We start from the raw sequence: 19,511 nt of genomic DNA on the forward strand, positions 1-19,511 counted from the left end.
TTTTAGCTAATGGTTACTTGAAGGATTTTACCAAATTCCTTGGAAGTTCATATAAAAAATATCATGGGCATTTCACTAAACATTACATCAGTTGCCACTTCAAAAAAAATTGCAAATCAGATCCATCGAGCCTGGCCTACCCTTTACAAATACATGCTGACTCTCTGGTCAGCTTAAAATTTTCAAGGTCTGGTCAAATACCCTTAATTATAGACTAAGAATTTCGTGACAACAGATGTTAAAGTAATTGGATAAAAAGTTTGTAGTTTCCCTCTATTATCTTTCTTAAAAAGTGGACTGATCTTGTACAATTATCTAATCAAATATATTCATAGATTTTATCATCATATTTTAAATTCCAGGAACTCTTGTCCGTAAGCAAAATAATTTCTATTATCTTTATCACTCTCTGTACTCTGACCTTCGCTCTTATCCTTTCTGTTTCTTATCTTTAAGTTTCTTTTGCTTCTAGTATTATTTCCACTGTTACTTCTATTAAACCTACTACCCTCTTTATTGATTTAAAGTTCTTTCTACAGTTCTATTTATTCTTTCTGTTAGAGTGTTAGTCACAGCCTCCCTCAGATACAGACCCTTCCAGGCATACACCTCCTGCTATCCCCGTTGCGGAGCCAGTGTGATTAATTAACCAAATAATTAACCTTTCCTAGCTACAGCAATCTTTACACTTCGTATTGAGCTTTTAAATCAGATTTGATGATCAGAGTACATGTGTTATGTAATAGTTGAGTGAGTATGATCATAAAGGTCATGCTTGGCTTAGCTCCTGATACATATTCATAGGAACCTTGGTCCCTGTTCCTTCTGATGCCATTAGTTTTGACATGGCTCATACCATGACATTTGCTTCTGACATTTGATCCTTTCCAGCTTCCTTTGAGATATCCTTTACCCCCAGCATTGATTATGCTACAGATCCTCTTGTCTCTCAATTGCAACTGCAGAATAGATCTCTATCTTCCAATTAGCATTATTCCATGTCCTCCTTTAATGCTTAAATTCTCCTTCTTGTTGTTTGTGAAGGCAAGAAATCCTGAATTTCACCCGTTGTATTTATAGGCGGGAAGGTTTTGTGGCATAGAGTGCAGTGTGCCCCCTGAGCCAGAAGTTCCAGTTCAAATCCCACTCCAGTACCAGATAGTTATGGAAGGAACATTCACAGTGTGGTCAAACAGGTTGATTAACAACTCGTACGGCAACTGGTAAGGCTGGAAGACCCCCCTCCTCAGCAATGCTTCATGTGGAATGGTTCCCTCAAGCTTCTGGCAACTTAATCCAGAAAAAGATGCTACAGAAACAAGCTTTGTCTGCTTCCTGCATCTCTAAGTGTGGGAAGAGAATAAAGCAGTAGTAGTGGCAAAAAATACTTCTAATAGCAGCTAGGTTCAGTGAGGGTCTCATGGGAGGGTCAGTGAGTGTCAGATGAGATTGAGGTTTTTGGTACCATGGGACTGAAAAATGTAACAAATTTAGAAATTGGGGCACAAGTGCAAAGCTGAGTTTGCGTTGACTTTTTTTCTTGTTCAAAGATACATATATCAAGCCCTGGCAATTGCTGCTTTGTTTTGGTTAGGAAAGATGAATATTCAATATTGAAAATCAGTATCTGAGCCAAACAGTCATGCATAAGTCCCTCCCAAATGCTGACTAAGGCTCCTTCAACAGCATTTTCCAAACCTTGACTTCAAGCATCAAGAAGAACAAAGGTGGTGCATACGTGCCAACACAACCTCATGCAAGTTCACCTCCAAGCCATTCATCATCCTGATCGCTCTTCCTTCAATGTTGCTGGTCAAAATCCTGGAACCCCCTTCCTAATAACTTCTTAATAACACCTCAAGAACTGCAGTGGTTCAAGATGGTAGTTCATTGGTACTTTCTCAAGGGCAATTAGAGATGAGCAACCAATGCTGTCCAGCAACTTCAGATTCCAAGAACTAATAAATAAATAAAGTGGGAGTGTGCTACTGAACCGAACAATCATCGAGATATAATAAAGCTAAATCCTGCCAGCCTTCGGTAGTTAAATATCAGTAAAATAACTTCAATAATATGGCATAACTTTGGAGTACATCATCGTCTATTTCAAGAACGAAAGAAATGTGAACAATCTGTAAAATTTCAGCCCTTGAGGTCTTGTTCCAACCCTAACAAAAAAAAATCCAAACACTAAGCAGATTTCGAGGTTAATTGGATACAAAATTTTAAACTGCGGGCATCCAGACGATTTGATATTTTGACTCACTGGCTCAGAATGCAGGGAACCATTGGTCAACTGTTGCCAATGGCAGTGTATTGATACTTTAATTCCCTGAGGCTCCGCCTTCTGGCCCTCCCTGAAATTTTCCAGGCTCCTTATAAATTTTCCTGCAGTTTCAACTTCACTTTTGTTTCTTTGGTTTGATCAAATGTTTGTTTGGTTTCTTTAAAAAAAAGTAAGCAGTGAAGATGAATCAGACACAGTTCCAGGAACCGGAGACGTTAGAGGATCTGATTAAACAACTTCATGAGATCTTCTCTGGCGATAAAATCAACGTGGAAGAAGTGCAAACGCTGATGGAATCTTATAAAAGTAACCCGGCGGACTGGAGTAAATTCGCTAAATTCGACAAATACAGGTAATCATTTAAATCCTCAGCCGTGAAGTCAGCAGGACAGATGGCAAGCTGCTTGTGGAAACCGGGTCTATAAGTAAAACGTACTCACACTGGACCTTTTGACAACCGCATAAATATTTTACTGCGTTAAATATGACAAAAGTTTCAGCAGCCTGTGACCACTCACTAACCAGAGGCTCAACTGGTGTGCTTTAAGTTTTCATACGGTCACATTGTTGTAATAAGGTCGAATCATGTTACAAGGTTTTAACCCAAGTTCAGTAACATTCTTCTACAGTTAAGAGTCCAGAAACTTCATATGAGCACTCAAAAGGAGACAATTGATCTATTTTCAACACAAACAACTTATTCCTAACATTTGATAGGTTAACGCATTGATTAATTAATATGTTACTTTGTCACTTGTGTGTCCATTGAACAGGTCACAATTTACAATCGTCTTTCCTTCGAGAGATCGATGGAGGTTGGATGTCTGCAAGCTTGTATTCTGTGTCTGTCTTGGCATTTTCTTGACAGCTTGAGTAAATGCAAACTAGTTAGTTTAATGCTCCTTCAGTCACAGTCTGCAGCACTCTCTCTGCAATCCTGCATTTGTAGGCTTAATAACTCGGTTGAAGTAGGTGTCGGCAGAGAAAAACCGTTCTCAGCGCCTTCAGGAAAGCAAATGGAGTCTTTTGGGGAAAACAAAACGGTCGCGCTTTTTTTTTTGGAGAGGTGCGAGGATCTTAAAGGAGCCCTGTTTCCGTGGAAAATGTTAAGCAGACCTTTAAAAAGAAAAAAAGTGTCAGACAGCAACATTGAAATAGTGGGACTTTTTTGCCTGGGGACGAGTGAATGAAAGACTTGCTACTTATTCATCAAATTAGTTTTGCCTGGGAGCGAAACTAATCAATTCAATCCGCTTATACTCTCCAAATATAATTAGGAGCAGAGGTTCTTATTAAATGATATGTGTTGTCTTGGAGATAAAGTGTAGACTTTGGGATTCTCGATCTCTCCACAACAACCTGGAGTATCCTTATAAATATTAACACCTGCCACCTCCCCAGTGCTGTAATCGCTAACATTCTGTTAAACCATAAGATATGGGAGCAGAATTAGATCATTCAGCCTATTGAGTCTGCTCTGCCATTCGATCATGGTTGATAGGTTTTTTAACTGCATCCTCCTGCCTTCTCCCCATAACCTTTGATCCCTGACTAATCGAGAACCAACCTAATAAATATACTTAATAACTTGGCCTCAACAGCCTCCTGCGGCAACGGGCTCCACAGATTCACCATCCTCTGGCTGAAGAAATTCCTCCTGATCTCAGACCTAAGGGTCATCCTGTCACCTGAGGCTGTGCCGTCGGGTCCTAGTCTCTCCTAGGGGAAACATCTTCTCCATGTCAACTCTATCCTCTCAGTATTCTGTAAGTTTCAATGAGATCCTCCCCCTCATCCTTCTAAACTCTGTAGAGTACAGACCCAAAGCCCTCAACCTTAACCTTAAGATAATTCTGAACTAGGTCTCCTAAGTCTCTTTGTGCTTCTGATTTGCAAAGCCTTTTCCCATTTAGAAAATCATCTACATCTCTTTTATTCCTTCCAAAATACATAACCTGACACTTTCTCATATTATTCCATTTGCCACTTCTTTCCCCGCCATCCTAGCCTATCCAAGTCCTTCAGCAGCCTCCCTGCTTCATCAATACTATCTGACTTGGGCAGTAATTAAACAACATTCCCATTTTTAAGTTCATCTTCCGTTCTTAATAGTACAACATCGCCAATATGGCCCTGTTTACATGAACAGTGATTTGTGTCTGTATTATGTATTGAATTTTGTCAAGAGATAATGCATTTCTATATTATTGTCTAATTAAATGACTTGCTTTTATATGGTTTTCAGAGACATAGCTGTTGACAAGAACCAATGCAGTGCCAACTTATTCCCAGTAGTAAGCCTGCTGATGATATGTCACTTATCACAAGGTTGCTTGAGGAAGGAATGTTTGCTTGGAATTCTAACATTTTTGATCCTGCACCCTAAATTACTCTTCCTATTGCTCAATCATAACATGTGACTTTCTGAGGCAAAAAGTTAAGTGTTGAATTTCCACTTCACAATGCAAATCTAGTTAATATTCCACTGCAGTCCTGAGGAAGTGTTGAATTATTAGACATGCTGTCTTTAGGATCAGTTAATAAAGCCAGGTCCTGCCTACCCCTGTAGATTGACACCCTCTTTATCCTTCTAACAACACTAAAGTAGATGATCTTGTCATTATCACATTACTGTTTGTGGGATCTTACTATGCACAAATGGCAACTGTGTTTTACACATTACAATACTGAGTTTGTAATTGCCTACTTTAATTGGCTGAAAAATGCTTTGTGACATCCTGATGATGCTAAAGAACAAATTCTTTCTTCCTTTCTTTAGATATGTGTGGAATCACAGGAGATGGGGGAGATACTAAACGAGTATTTTGCATCAGTGTTTACTGTTGAGAAGGATATGGAAGTTAGAGGACTTGGGGAAATAAAAAGTGACTTCTTGCAAAATGTCCATATTACAGTGTAGGAGGTTATGGACATCTTAAAATGCATAAAGGTGGATAAGTCCCTGGGACCTGATCAGGTGTATCCTAACACTGTGGGAAGCTAGAGAAGTGATTGCTGGGCCCCTTGCTGAGATATTTGTATCATTGATAGCCACAGGTCAGGTGCCAGAAGACTGGAGGTTGGCTAATGTGGTGCCACTATTTAAGAAAGGTGGTAAGGAAAAGCTACAGACCAGTGAGCCTGACATCGGTGGTGGGCACGTTGTTAGAGGAGATCGTGAGGGACAGGATTTACATGTATTTAGAAAGGCAAGGACTGATTAGGGATAGTCTAGATGGATTTGTGCATGAGAAATCATGTCACATTAATTTAATTAAGTTTTATGAAGAAGTAACGAAGAGGATTGATGAAGGCAGAGCAGTGGACGTGATCTGTATGGACATCAGTAAGGCATTCGACAAGGTTCCGCATGGTAGACTGGTTAGCAAGGTTAGATCACATGGAATACAGGGAGAACTAGCCCTTTCGATACGGAACTGTCTCCAATGTAGGAGACAGAAGGTGGTAGTGGAGGGTTGTTTTTCAGTTTGGAGACCTGTGACGGTGGTGTGCCAAAAGGATCGGTGCTGGGTCCACTGCTTTTCTTCATTTGCATAAATGATTTGGATGTGAACACAGGAGGTATGGTTAGCAAGTCTGCAGATGATACCAAAATTGGAGGTGCAGTGGACAGCGAAGGTTACCTCAGAGTACAACAGGACCTTGATCAGATGGGCCAATGGGCCGAGAAGTGGCACATGGACTTTATGTAAGGTACATCATTTTGGAAAGGCAAATCAGGGCAGGACTTATACATTGAATAGTAAAGTTCTTGGGAGTGTTGCTGAACAAAGACCTTGGAGTGCAGGTTCATAGTTCCTTGAAAGTGGAGTCGTAAGTAGACAGAGCAGTGAAGGCGGTGTTTGGTACGCTTGCCTTTATTGGTCAGTGCGTTGAGTATAGGAGTTGACATTTAGACTGTTGCAACTGTTGCATTGCTTCAGTACTTTTGGAGTATTGCATGTAAAACTGGCCTCCCTGCTATAGGAAGGATGTTGTGAAACTTGAAAGGGTTCAGAAAAGACTTACAAGGATATTGCAAGGGTTGGAGGGTTTAAGCTATAGGGAGAGGCTGAATAGGCTGCGGCTATTTTCCCTGGAGCATCAGAGACTGAGGGGTGATCTTATAGAAGTTTAGAACATCATGAGGGGCATAGATAGGGTGAATAGCCGAGACCTTTTATCCCCAGGGTAGCGGAGTCCAAAACTAGAGGGAATAGCTTTAAGGTGAGAGGGGAAAGATGTAAAAGTGACCTAAGGGGCAACTTTTTCACACAGAAGGTGGTGCATCTATGGAACAACCTGCCAGAGGAAGTGCTGAAGTCTGGATATGTGAATAGGAAGGGGTTAGAGGGATATGGGCCAAATGCTGGCAAATGGGACTAGATTAATTTAAGATATCTGGTCAGCATGGATCAGTTGGACCGAAGGGTCTGTTTCCGTGCTGTACAGCTCTATGACTCTATATCCCAGGATTAAAACGGAATATTATTTAGTTAATGTAATTCAGTTTTTATCCCCTGCATCTTCATAGAGCAATCCTATACTATTTGAGGCTTACTGGATAGGAATTAAAGTCAGACAAAGACACACAGCCCTCCAGTCAAGGATGTCTCTGTGAGAGCACAGGATCACCAGAAAAAAATACTTTTATTAGGCTAACATCTCCAGCTGCCCAGCTTGAATTCAGTAATTGGTTTGCTTAGCTGCTTCAGAGGGTGATTAGTAATCAATTGCATTGGACTGGAATCACACGTGATTTCTTCCATAATGGCAATTAATGGATTAGATGTTTTTTGGATTGAAAATTTCAAATTGCAATGATAGGATCTGAATGTATATCTCCAAATAATTTACTAAGAAAATGTATGGTGGTGTTTTCATGAAGATAAGGTAGTTGTAGCATGTTTGTTATACGTGCAAAATAAATTTGAATTTCATGAAGATTATGAGTAAAAAAAGTCTAAAAGGTGAGATGACTGTTGTGATATTCCATATAGGGTATTTGTGTTTAGCCACTCTTAAAGATAAGAGGAAGAGGTGAATTGAATGATTTTATTTTTATCATCTTCTGTTCATAAGTTGAGATTTGTAAACAAAAAAATTCTTATTTCTTTTCTATTTTGAAACAAACAGTGTCTCTTCAACTTTGTCAAGTATCAAGTTCAATTTTTAAAAGGCTCACAACAAAGTTGCTTTAGGCTTTGAAACAGAAGTGTGGCATAGTCGTGCATTGAAATCTGGGAAATGTTTGTCACAGCACACACGTACAAGAACCTTCACTGGATATTAATTTGTTTGTTTTTCTTTAACCTGAGTCCAGAAAATCAATATCTTTCTCAATGAGCTTATATTTGAGTGGGTGCAGTTGGATTTGTTTTGAAGTTGTGCAAGATGGTGTTTGATCCACTTTTGATGTAAATATAAGATTTCTTCCTGAAAACTAGGTTTCAAAGAGGTATGAGACCTGAGGCAAGCTTAGTTCAGCCTGGATCCTAGCTGCAGTGCCAACTGGTTTAGATGTTTCACAGACTAGTGTTAAAAGTATCTAGATCCTTACCAGGCTAAAGTAAGGGTTCAGAAAATACAGTTAAATCCTTTTGCAACATCTAGGAGTTTTGATCATGAGATGGCGTTTCCGGATGAATCTGTGGTGTGGAGGTGCCGGTGTTGGACTGGGGCGGACAAGGTCAGAAGTCACACAACACCAGGTTAAAGTCCAACAGGTTTATTTGAGATCACAAGCTTTTGGAGCATTGCCTCTTCAGGTGAAGTGAAGAAAAGCATACAGGCACAGAATTTACGGGCAGAGAGATCAAAAGATCATACAAATGGCGTGAGTGGAATGTTGATAGGCTAAATAATAAGTCTCTGCAGGTGATCAAAAGTGTCAGTGTGAGTAAAGCATCAGCAGCTGAACTGCAAGTGAAGGGGATGACCTATAATCCAATTAATTGAGGCAGAGAGATAATTACAAAAAATTAAAAATAAGGTGGTACTGGAGACAAACCGAACGGCTGGAATAACATGATAGGTATAAGAGTCACATGCCAAGGGTCTAACCAAAGTAACAAGTATTCCAAAACTGTACAAACTAATTAAGGTAGAGAGATCATAACAAGTTATCAAGGTGATGGTGTTCAAACAGGAGAGTAAGGAAGATTTTACAGATACAGAACAGTGTGGTGGGGTTACATGTAGTGCGACATGAACCCAAGATCACAGTTGAGGCCGTCTTCATGGGTACAGAACTTGGCTATCAGTTTTTCCTCGGCGATTCTGCATTGTTTTGTATCTCAAAGGCCACCTTGGAGGACGCCTACCCGAAGATTGGAAGCTGAATATCTTTGACCGCCGCAGTGTTCCCCGATTGGGAGGGAGCATTCCTGTCTGGTGATTGTTGTGCTGTGTCCATTCATCCATTGCCATAGTGTCTGTGTCTCGCCAATATATCATGCTTCAGGGCATCCTTGCCTACAGCATATGAGGTGGACAACATTGGCGGAGTCACATGACTGTCTGCCCTGTACGTGGTGGGTAGTGTTCCCACGTGTGATGGTAGTGTCCATGTCGATGACATCTCTGGCAGAGGTTGCCATGGCGGGGTTGTGTAGTGTTGTGGCCAATGTTGTCCTGAAGGCTGCATAGTTTACTATGAACGATGGTCTGTTTAAGATTTGGCAGTTGTTTGAAGGTGAGAAGTGGGTGGGAGCATAGGGATGATTTTGACAAGACATTTGTCGTCATCGATGACATGTCGAAACCTGTGAAGAACATTGTGTAGTTTCTCCACTCCAGGGAAATACTGGATGATGAATATACCTGGACTTTAACTTGCTGCTGTGTGACTTCTGACCTTGGATGAATCTGTTTCAACATCATGAGATATTTTCTATGTAACAATTACTTTCCATCTCTCTGTGGCTAGGACAATTGTTTGTATGAGATCAGTGGTGAGCTTTTAGCACCATTTCAGGCATAATGAGATTCAATAGATCACCTTTGTTTTGGACTGGGGATATGTATTGAATCGTGGTCTTTTTCTGTTTGTGGCCTGCAAAGTCCACACAATGCATGGGTATGATATTCCAGGAGGATGCTACCTGAATTCTGACCTGGTAAATGCTGATCAGAATCCTTCCAGAAATTGCACTCAATTTGCATCATGTGATGGGCCATGATTAGTCCAGCAAAGTTTGTTTTAAAATTTAAACAAGTAAGTATAAATTTTAAAACAACTTATGATCTCTTCTTGGCTTGTGGACATGACAGCCACTATAAACCTAATGAAACCATGGAAATGAGGTTTTCTCAGTAGTGATCATGGGAGCTGCAGAAACAGGGTAAGAATTCTTACTGAAAAACATATGGCTAAAGCTAAAAATTAATAAAGCAGCGATGGTTGGTAAACCACAACTTTGGAAGAATTGTAGAAAATTCAATATTTTAATCAAACTTTGATTCAAACTTCATTTTTATTATTTTTCAACACTGCTAATGTCCTCATTTAGTGTGACAATTAAATAAAACACCTAGAAGGACAAGGGCAGCAGACACATGGTAAGAACACAATCTGCAATTTCCCCATCAAACCACATACCATTCCGACATGGTACTATATGGCCAAGACTGCATACAGAGCTTTGAGAGTCAGATACAAGAGGTGAGTGTAGTGGCCATCACTCAGGAAAGGGTGCTGCAGAAGCTGAGGTCTAAAGATGATAAATCACCTGGACCAGATGGATCACATCCTAGAGTTCTGAAGGAGATAACTGAGGAAATTGCAGAGGCATTTGTGGTGATCTTTCATGAATCACCGAAGTCCGGGAGGGTCTGACAGTACTGGAAAATGATAAATGTGACACCCCTGCTTAAGAAGGAAGGGAAGACAGGAAGACCATAGGTCAATTAGCCTGACCTCGGTTGTTGGTGAGATTTGAGTCCATTATTAAGGATAAGATTGTAGAGTACTTGGTAGTGCATGGTAAAATGGGGTTGAGTCAGCAAGTCTTCATCTAGGGGGTGATCATGCCTGATAAATCTGTTAGAATTCTTTGAGGAGGTAACAAGCAAGTTAGACAAAGGAGAGCCAGTAGACGTGATCTGTTTGGATTTCCAGAAGGTCTTTGACAAGGTGTCACTCAGGAAGCTGCTAAATAAGATAAGAACCCCTGGTGTTAGCAGGCAAAGAAGTGGCAAATGGAATATAATGTGGGAAGGTGCAAGACTATGCACTTTGGTAGGAAGAAGTAAGGTGTAGACTATTTTCTAATTGGGGAAAGGCTTTGGAAGTCTGAAGCACAAAGAGACTTAGGAATCCTAGTTGAGGATTCTCTTAAGGTTTACATGCAGTTGGCGGTTAGGAAGGCAAATGCAATATTAGCATTTATTTCAAAAGGGTTTGAATACAAGAGTAGAGATGTACTGCTGAGACTGTATGGGACTCTGGTCAGACCGTGTTTGGAATATTGTGAGCAGTTTTGGGCCCCGTATCTAAGGAAGGTTGTGCAAGCAGTGGAGGATACTCGAAGGAGGTTTTCAAGAATGATCCTGGGGTTGAAGGGCTTGTCATCAGAGGACTGTTTGAAAACTCTGGATCCGCACTAGATGGAGTTTAGAAGGATAAGTGAGAAATCTCATTGAAATACTGAAAGGCCTGGATCGAGTGGATGTGGAGAAGATGTTTCCACTCGCAGGACAGATTAGGACCCAAGCGCAGCCCCAGAGTGAAGGGTGGTCTTTTAGAACTGAGATGAGGAGGAATTTCTTCAGCCAGAGGGTGGTGAATCTATGGAACTTATTGCCACAGAGCTGTGGAGGCCAAGTTATTGAGTCTCTTTAAGAAAGAGATAAATATGTTCTTGATTAGTAAGGGGAGCAAGGGTTATAGGGAGAAGGCAGGAGAATGGGGCTGAGAAACAAATTAACTATGATTGAATAGCAGAGCAGACTTGATTGGCTAGATGGCCTAATTCTGCTCCTATATCTTATGAGTATTCCTTCACCACCACAAGATTAAAATCCTTGATCTCCCTTCCTAACAGTACTCTACGTGTACCAACACCAGATGTACTGAAGTGATTCAAAACGTAGTTCATCACCACTTTCTCCAGGGATGTGTAATGAATATTGGTCTCCATCACACCTGTGATCATTTTTTTTAAAAAAAAGACAATTCTCCATAATAGATTTGGTAATGAGAGACTGAAACAAAACAAAATGACAAAGCTGGAGCTGGATTTTATTCCAAGGTGGGAATTGTGCGGCTGAGGCAAAGGTGATGATAGTGGGGGTTACTGAGGAGGTTTGGGAGAGCAGATGGTGGGAAAACATTGCTAGATGATGATATTTTGGGTAGCAGATGGTTGGCATTGAAGACCAAAGGAAGCGTTCCCCAGCACAAAGTTAAATGTCAAGGGATGGGGGCAAGAAAATTCTGAAAGGGATAGCCTGGAGGAAGTGTGCAGGATGCGGGTTAAACACTCCTTACCAAATCCCGTTGGTGGAAGAGCTTTCAGCCTGAATCCTGCACTCAGGAATTGTCTCACTACCCTCTCTATCTTTTCAATAAAACCCCTAAGACCCCAAGGTTTTGGTTGCTTCTTTTCTCCCTGCTGGAATTGCATGCTTCCTTAGACTTGTGTGGGGAAGAGGATTTAACAATACAAGATGCTACATAAATACACATCACTTAAGAATAAAAATTAGAATGAGCACGTCATTGCAGTCTCAAAGGAGTAATTTCCTCAAGTTGCAGCTATGTTGTGCACATTGATGCAAAGTAATCTTTCTAAGGTTTTGGAGTAGATCTGTAGCTCAGGTTGTGGGTGTTGAGGTTGGTTGGCTCACCAAGCTGGTTTGTTGTTCTGCAGACGTTTCGTTACCGTGCTTGGTAACATCCTCAGTGCAGCCTCTGAAGCGTCGGTGTGTTTTCCCGCCTGGTTTTTAAACTCTGGGGTCCGTTGCGATGGATTGCCTCACTTCCAGGTTTCCTCCGTAATGGAATGTATATGGGGTTGAGTTCAATGTGTTGTTTGTTGTACAAACAAACAAAGTAATCTTTGTGAAGTTTGTACACTGAGTGAAGACAGTCACGATGGGTGGATAAACACAATGTTTGTGGCTTGCGTTTTACGACAAGAAAATTAAGCAAAATTGAATTTCAAAATGTTTCTATTTGTATTCTCGGCCCCTGGAATCTGTTAGTCTTTGGGTACCCACCAGAAACATTGGCCCTTATTTTAACGTGGGGAATAAAGTGCATATAAATGGCCCAAATCATGCAATGAACCCAGTGTGACCACACCCTGCAGCCTTGTTTACCAGAGCAAAACATTGGTGAGCGCTGAAAATACTGAAGATGCTGGAAATTATTGAGCATCTGTGATGCCATATTTAATGTCCAGCTGTGCATCAGTCACGAATAGCCCTTCACAGTACATGTTGTTGGAAAGAAATTCAAAAAAAAAACATTTCTGCGGATATATAGGGAGCATGGGTGGCACTTCATTGGAAATGCCAGCCTCTGTGGGTAGAATGCAGGTATCCTGGACTGTGCCCTGAGATGTTGGGGATGGCTTTCCCAGGTGAAGGCTCATAGGAACAAGCAGCAAGCTGGAGCCTCCAGATATGTACCCTGACATTCAGGTTAGGAATTATCACTGTTTCTGTCTGCCACATTGTAGAATAGCAAATTGCACATAAATGAGGTGAGAATAAATAAAAATGCAATGCTAATGCATGTAAATAGGCTTCTCGTCGCTCATTAGTGAGATACTTGTTTCGATGTTAAAAGCTTACAAATTTACAAACAAGGAATAAGACTAAACCACTTGGCCCTTTGAGCCTGCTCCACAATTCAATAAGGTCATGGCTAATTTTAACCTCATTCTATGTTCCTGCACGCTCTTGATAATCTTTCATCTGATTGGTAATCAAGAATCTACCTACTTCTGCCTTAAAAATATTTGAAGGCTCTAAATCCACCAAGGAAGGAATTCCAAAGACACACAACCTCCAGAGAGAAAAAATAATTCCTTATCTGTCTTAAATGGGTCAACCCTAATTTTTAAATTGTGATCCCTAGTTCCAAATTTTCTCATAACAAGAAACATCCTTCTGCCATTCACCTGGTAAAGTCCACTCAGGATATCAGCTAGATGTTCAGCTTGCCCACTCAAAAGCAAGTTAATATTCAGACCAGACTGGACGTCAGCATCTGAGGTGCTAGTCTAATGAGAAAGCAGCCGATGGTCCTCTGGGACTGTGGCGATTTTCACTTCAAGTTATTTCCCTTATTTTGAATGGCCTGACCTACTTTAATTTCTGTCAGCCAGGCAAGTGCATATTCTGTAGCTCAGTGATACTGACACTTCCAGGTGATCTTCTAATGTAAAGCTTGTTGCTATCATCTTTCAGCAATCTTTCCCTTATCTAAAAACCACAACATTATTTAGATCAGAAGATCTTGACAGTGCCTGTCTATGTTGAGATCAATAGCCGTTGTTTAATGATACAAAGAGTTTAACCATAATGCATTTTTAAGATTCCAATCAATCCCGGGCAGAGTGCAAACTGGAACATTAGACCCGAAGAACTCCTGAAAAATCAAGTAAGATGGTTTGGATGTTGGGCCTGAGAGGCTGAAAATGGTCTGCCCTGCTAGGTCCTGTTTTCACAATTCTACAGTGATACTCACACTTCCAGATGAGACAGGGGAGGACCAGTGTTCCAGGGGAGCACAAAGAAAATGCTCCAAAGATACTGAAGTATGGCAGTATTTATATTAATGCTTGTGAACAGTTCACTCCCAATCATTCAGAATAACAACAACTTCTCCATCAAACTGCATCACACTTTGAGTTACAACATCTTAATGACAGGCAGAACGGCTGTAGACAGGAAATGTAAAGGAAGCAAATCCTGCATACTGGATCCTACTACCTTGTGGGATATCCTGCCCAATATGCCCAAAGATCTGCAGGTAAGGAATTGGCTCTTTCAGTCACATGAAAACACACAGCAGAGTTATGCAATCCTGACTGGATCTCATCTTTGAATTCAAAGACAGCTGGCACAGATGAGGGGCCAAGGAACTAATTGGATACTCTGCACAGCCATTACTTTGCTGGAAGTTCAGCAGATAGCTTGTTTACATCGGCAATAGGATTCCATTAAATGTGTGGCAAAGCCATGGCAGCAGATCAAGAGAAGCCTCCAGGAATTTCCCAGTGAAAATTGCTTGGATTTCAATGCCCACTGAAATCTCAAACCATCTGCAGGAGATTCTTTAGCTAAGGCAGATCTGACCTTTTTTACACAGACAAAATTGAAGTTGCACTAAACGTGTATTAACTTAGTTTCTCAATTATATTCTACATCTGTATTTGTTGATCTGTAGTTCAAGCCCAGTGGCAGGATAGCTGCAGAAGACTTTGAATTTGTTCTGAATTATTTGCATTTGTTAGACCAGAACATGCTAGCCTAAATCATGACTTTGTGTCATAGTGTAGGACAGATGATAATGATCTGGCAGCACACTTTATATTGTCTCCAAATTTTTTGTTTCTAGAGGAAGTAGAAATCAGGAGAGGTGTAAAAAAGTTGATGATTTACTGTTCCCTATCACTCAAGGTCGTGATATCCCATTACAATGTTCCTTTAAGCCGCACAGGTGCAAGGCTGCAAAACAATGCGGAACACATCTGCCAGTGTTCCCTTTTAAGATGTAAACATATGCACCCATGAAGCAATCTTAAAGGGGCTGCACATGGCAATAAACAGACAGCACAGCAAAACAGAATTGAAGGGAATAGTATCCTGCCGTGCAATATTTGCTCAGGGCAATTATATGCCATTGTTAAAATAGTGACCAACACAATGATGCCAACTTAAGTATCATTTAAATGCAGCTTAATGCAGTTCAAAAGCTTGATATAGTAAGAAACCAAGCAATGTCAGACCAATATTTTAAGTTTGCTGGTATGGTCCAAAGTAACTTTAAGGCTGTATAAGTTTTATAAGCAGAAGCATACAAAGAAAATGGGGAAAAATACTATTTTTTTTGCCTCCCAATGACTTTCTACACTGCTGCTTGCAGCCATGACTTGAGGATTAATTTTTAATTCCTGATGGGTTGTTGATCCCAAGCCTGCTCCAGATCTGCTTACTGCACAAGATTGTTTTTGAAATGTTTGTGTTATTGCTCTCCATTAACTATAGTAACCCCAATGTAATTTCCTCATTGTGTGCTCAGCCTGTTTAAATATTAAACAGTTCATCCAAAACAAGATGACACACGAGTCAGAAGATGATATTGTATGGTCTTTTTATCCTGAACTGCAAGTCTCATGAGTAACTGTCACTATCTGAAATAGTCCTAAGCCTTCACTCAGAAGGGGGTACTTGGAACCCACTGCCTGAAAGTGTAGTAGAGGCACACACCTTTGAAACATTTAAGAAGTATTTTAGATGAACACTTGAAATGCCAGAGCATACTAAGCTATGGATCAAGTACTGATAAAGAGTACTAGAGTAGATACCTTGCTGGCCAGCATGGACACGATGGGCCAAAGGACCTTTTCCCTGCTGTATAACTCTATTGTAGTTGAGCATTGCCTTTCCAGCATCAATGGACAATAAAAAGAAAAAAACTGCATTTGTATAGCAATCTTCTAGATGTCCTAAAGCCTTTTTACTGTCAATTAGTTATTTTCTCAAGACACAGTCACTGTTGGTTTAAAAAAACTGGCTCCCTGCATTGTACAGAGAAAAGACACTTCTCTGATTTAATAAGATTAACTTCACATGAAGTGGCCTGTAACTACCTGATATCTGGCTCACATTACCTGAAGATTTATGCTACTCTAGATCATACTAACTGTTCCACTTGTACTTAGGGTGCCATTTTATAGTGTCCTGTCACACCCCACTAACCTTATTAGCTTATAAATCCACCAACTTAATTTAAGAAAAAGCAATGCTAAGTATAAATCTTTCCATATCTGTTTCCTTTCTAACAAATACACAGATACAGTTGTTCAGAAGATGCAGCACGTGTAAAATTTCAACTACCTAGAGGGAGAGAGTTTTTCTAACTGATTAATTATTTAGAAATTCATCTAATTTTCAATTAGAGGTTCTTGGTAGCAGTAGTTTTAAAACACTGCTAAATTAACTGTAAAGTTCATGGTACACAGCCCAGTGGCCAATGAGATTAAAGATTCAGTCAGTAAGAAAAGGGGAAAAAAATCATGACTGTGCTTATTTTCACAATTCTGATGGGTTTTACTATTAGGAACACCAGATTTGGGAAAAGGATTAGGCTTCTCTGTTTCTCAACGCTGCTCCACTATTCAATAAGATCTCGGTTGATCCGATTGTTGTCTCAACCCCAATTTCCTATCTGCCCTTGACACCCTTTACTGCTTCACTTATACCTTAATCAGACCGAAATTGATATTTTTGTGTCAATTTTCTGTTGATCAAAAAAGAACTGTAGCACTAGGTCATGTAAGTTTAAATCAAGCACTCCTGGGAGCTGGACATGGAATATTAGGCTGCCTCTTTTCCACTCCAAAGACACAGCATCCCAACTCTCAGATATTTTTCACTTTCTGATGCCAACCATCATGCGTTGTGAATATGTGTGCCCTAAGAATTGACCAATTTCTAACCAACAAGAGAGTTAAACATCTATCTGAATTGGTTATGAGCCCAAGTTGTAGTGTTGAAAGTCCAGTCAAAAGCAAACTAGGGCTTTACCCAGTTTCTCAGGTGACTGTTTATCAAGCAGGTATGTCATTCTATGCAAATTCTATGCTTTGGAATACTACTAAGCAAGTATCACTATCTTTTGAGGTAAATAACAGAAGATGAAGATTGTTTTGCTCTCTCATTGCTTATCGAACCTAATTTGCTTCTTATACACGTACAAAGGGGCTAAAAGCTAAGCACCATTGCTCTTCTGTTAGTAATATTTATTTTTATGTATATATACTACATGTAACAAAATAAACAAAAGCATTAAAACTTCAAAATTTTGAATTAGTATGCCCTAATAAAACTGAAAATTATAAATTGTTTTTGTGATTTTAAAGAAAAGTGAAAGTTAGAGTGGGACCAGAGGGTATGACAACTGTTCCTACACAAGCTGTAAAAATGCTAAATAATATTTTTGGCATCTAACAAGGAAGAGATGTATGATCTGAAGTGGGAATTAAAGGGTATTCCAGAGGTACCATGTAACTGTATTCACATAATTACCAGTGTAGTTGCCAAAGAAGGTGTGGTGAATTATGTAAATAAATAAATACTACATTTATAAGACACAGTCAAAGCAATAATGGAGGAAATTGCAAAAACTCTAGCATAAAATTCCAGAAGTCACTATGTTGAACAGGTACTGGGGGCTGGAGAGACAAATGTTACTCCGATTTAATAGAAAAGGTAGGGAAAGTGTTATTTTTGCTGTGTGTGACCTGTTTGTTTAAATGTCCAGCACCTTTAATTGGTGTTGAGCATCTTGGAGGGAAAAATTTGGACGCTGTCTATGCACACTTGCTGCTTGCAAAAGACACTGCTGGAGACCAGCAGGTTTGGTTTAGATTGTGTGTAAAGTTACGCAAACCATTCTTAAATGTAAGAAATGGTAAAACAAAGCCACTATGGGTTCACAGAGGGAAGGTCTTACTAATCTAACATATTGATTTTACTTGAGGGTTTTACAACAGACCTTGGTAGGAATACGATAGTAGATGCAGTATACTTGCATTTGAATAAAGCCCTTAATCCAGTTCATCTGGAAATGTTGGTCCTACAGAAAGGGTGACTAAATAGAAATATCTCTCAATGGACATACATGATACACATAATTAATTGAACATTAATGCCAGTGTGCAGGATGCTGCCTTAAACACCTACTTGGTGGCAAATGTTACCCAATATTTCCCTGGATCTTGACATCACAACATTGGATCACAAGGAGCACCACAATTCAATCTTCGAGGATTGAGAAAGCAATTGGTATGTTGAAAGGAAGATTTGTATGACTGGTCAAGTCAGCTGACTAATGCAGAATATTCCTAGCATTGTCTTTAAACTGGTCATAGCCTTCTTTGCCATGTACAATTATTGTCCACAGTTGCTACCTGCAGTGATTGTTGTCAGATTGGGACCAGTAGAGCCCTGCAGATAAAGTTGAACACTCTGACAAATATCCGGTTAATTGTAAACAAAATATCACCAACATTTGGTAATGCAAGGACACATGAGATGATTAAAAATACTTGATGATCAGCCTGTTGTGTCCAAAAAAAATGTTTTGTTAGATTTAATGTTTTTCTTAAGTTTAAATTGGTCATTTTATTATTGCTAATCCTAGAGTACCAGTACACATTCACTTTACACTGTATCCTGTTCACAAAGTATATTCTAGGAATCGGAGAGGAAAACAGAGCAGCAAGTATACCCCACTTGCATTGTTGACAAGAGGGAACTTTACTGTCCTCACATCCTATGAAACTAGCAATCAATTCCTTTGAACTTTTAAAAGCTATAAACTGACAATGTTTTCCCTGACTGTAGCCTATATTGTAACAGAATTGATGAGCTTCACTCAATCACTTACTTGAGGCCTTAAAAGGACTGAGAACATCATGTTATCTGTCAGCAGGGTAACTCTCAAACATCTGCAGAAGATGCAACAACCAGGAATCCCAGGGAAGCATTGGAACAGCACTGTGCAGTTCTATGCATTTTATGCCCCTCAGACTTCCAGAAATATCACCACATGAAGGAAAATGTCTTTTTCCAAGAAGTTAACAATAAGAAAGAATTTGAACTTCAGGTGTGTTAAATCCTCAGGGACACCATAAACATTATTTTACAGTCAATTAATTACTTTTAAAGTACAGATTTTGCTTTTTGTAGAGAAACATGGCACTAACAGTTTCTAAGCATCCACAAGCAATGATAGGAATCAGTGAATAGCTGATCTACTTTAGCATTTGTTAAAGAGATAAATGATAGTCGTAATTGTTTGCTTCCTTCTCAATCAATCAATCTTCATCAATATTACTTTTGTGATTTTTTTTTTTTGCCTCCATGTGAACATGTAGACAGGTCCTTAACAACTCATGTGAAAGAAGAGAGATAACAAGGTGTAGAGCTGGATGAACACAGCAGGCCAAGCAGCATCAGAGGAGCAGGAAAGCTGACGTTTTGG

At 39.8% G+C, this 19,511-nt stretch overlaps 1 protein-coding gene across 1 annotated transcript in view; it reads left to right on the top strand.

Annotated features, from left to right (window-relative positions):
* Positions 1-2,350: 2,350 nt before the first annotated feature.
* The window catches only part of LOC109911359 (cysteine dioxygenase, type I), a 32,569-nt gene continuing 15,408 nt past the window's right edge, over positions 2,351-19,511 (top strand). Inside the window, exon 1 of the mRNA XM_048613893.1 lies at positions 2,351-2,642. Coding sequence (XP_048469850.1) covers positions 2,470-2,642 — 173 coding nt within the window. The 5' untranslated portion in view covers positions 2,351-2,469. The remainder of the gene's footprint in view (positions 2,643-19,511) is intronic.

This window comes from Rhincodon typus, chromosome 29 (genome assembly GCF_021869965.1).
Source record: "Rhincodon typus isolate 14 chromosome 29, sRhiTyp1.1, whole genome shotgun sequence".
Classification (NCBI taxonomy): domain Eukaryota; kingdom Metazoa; phylum Chordata; class Chondrichthyes; order Orectolobiformes; family Rhincodontidae; genus Rhincodon; species Rhincodon typus.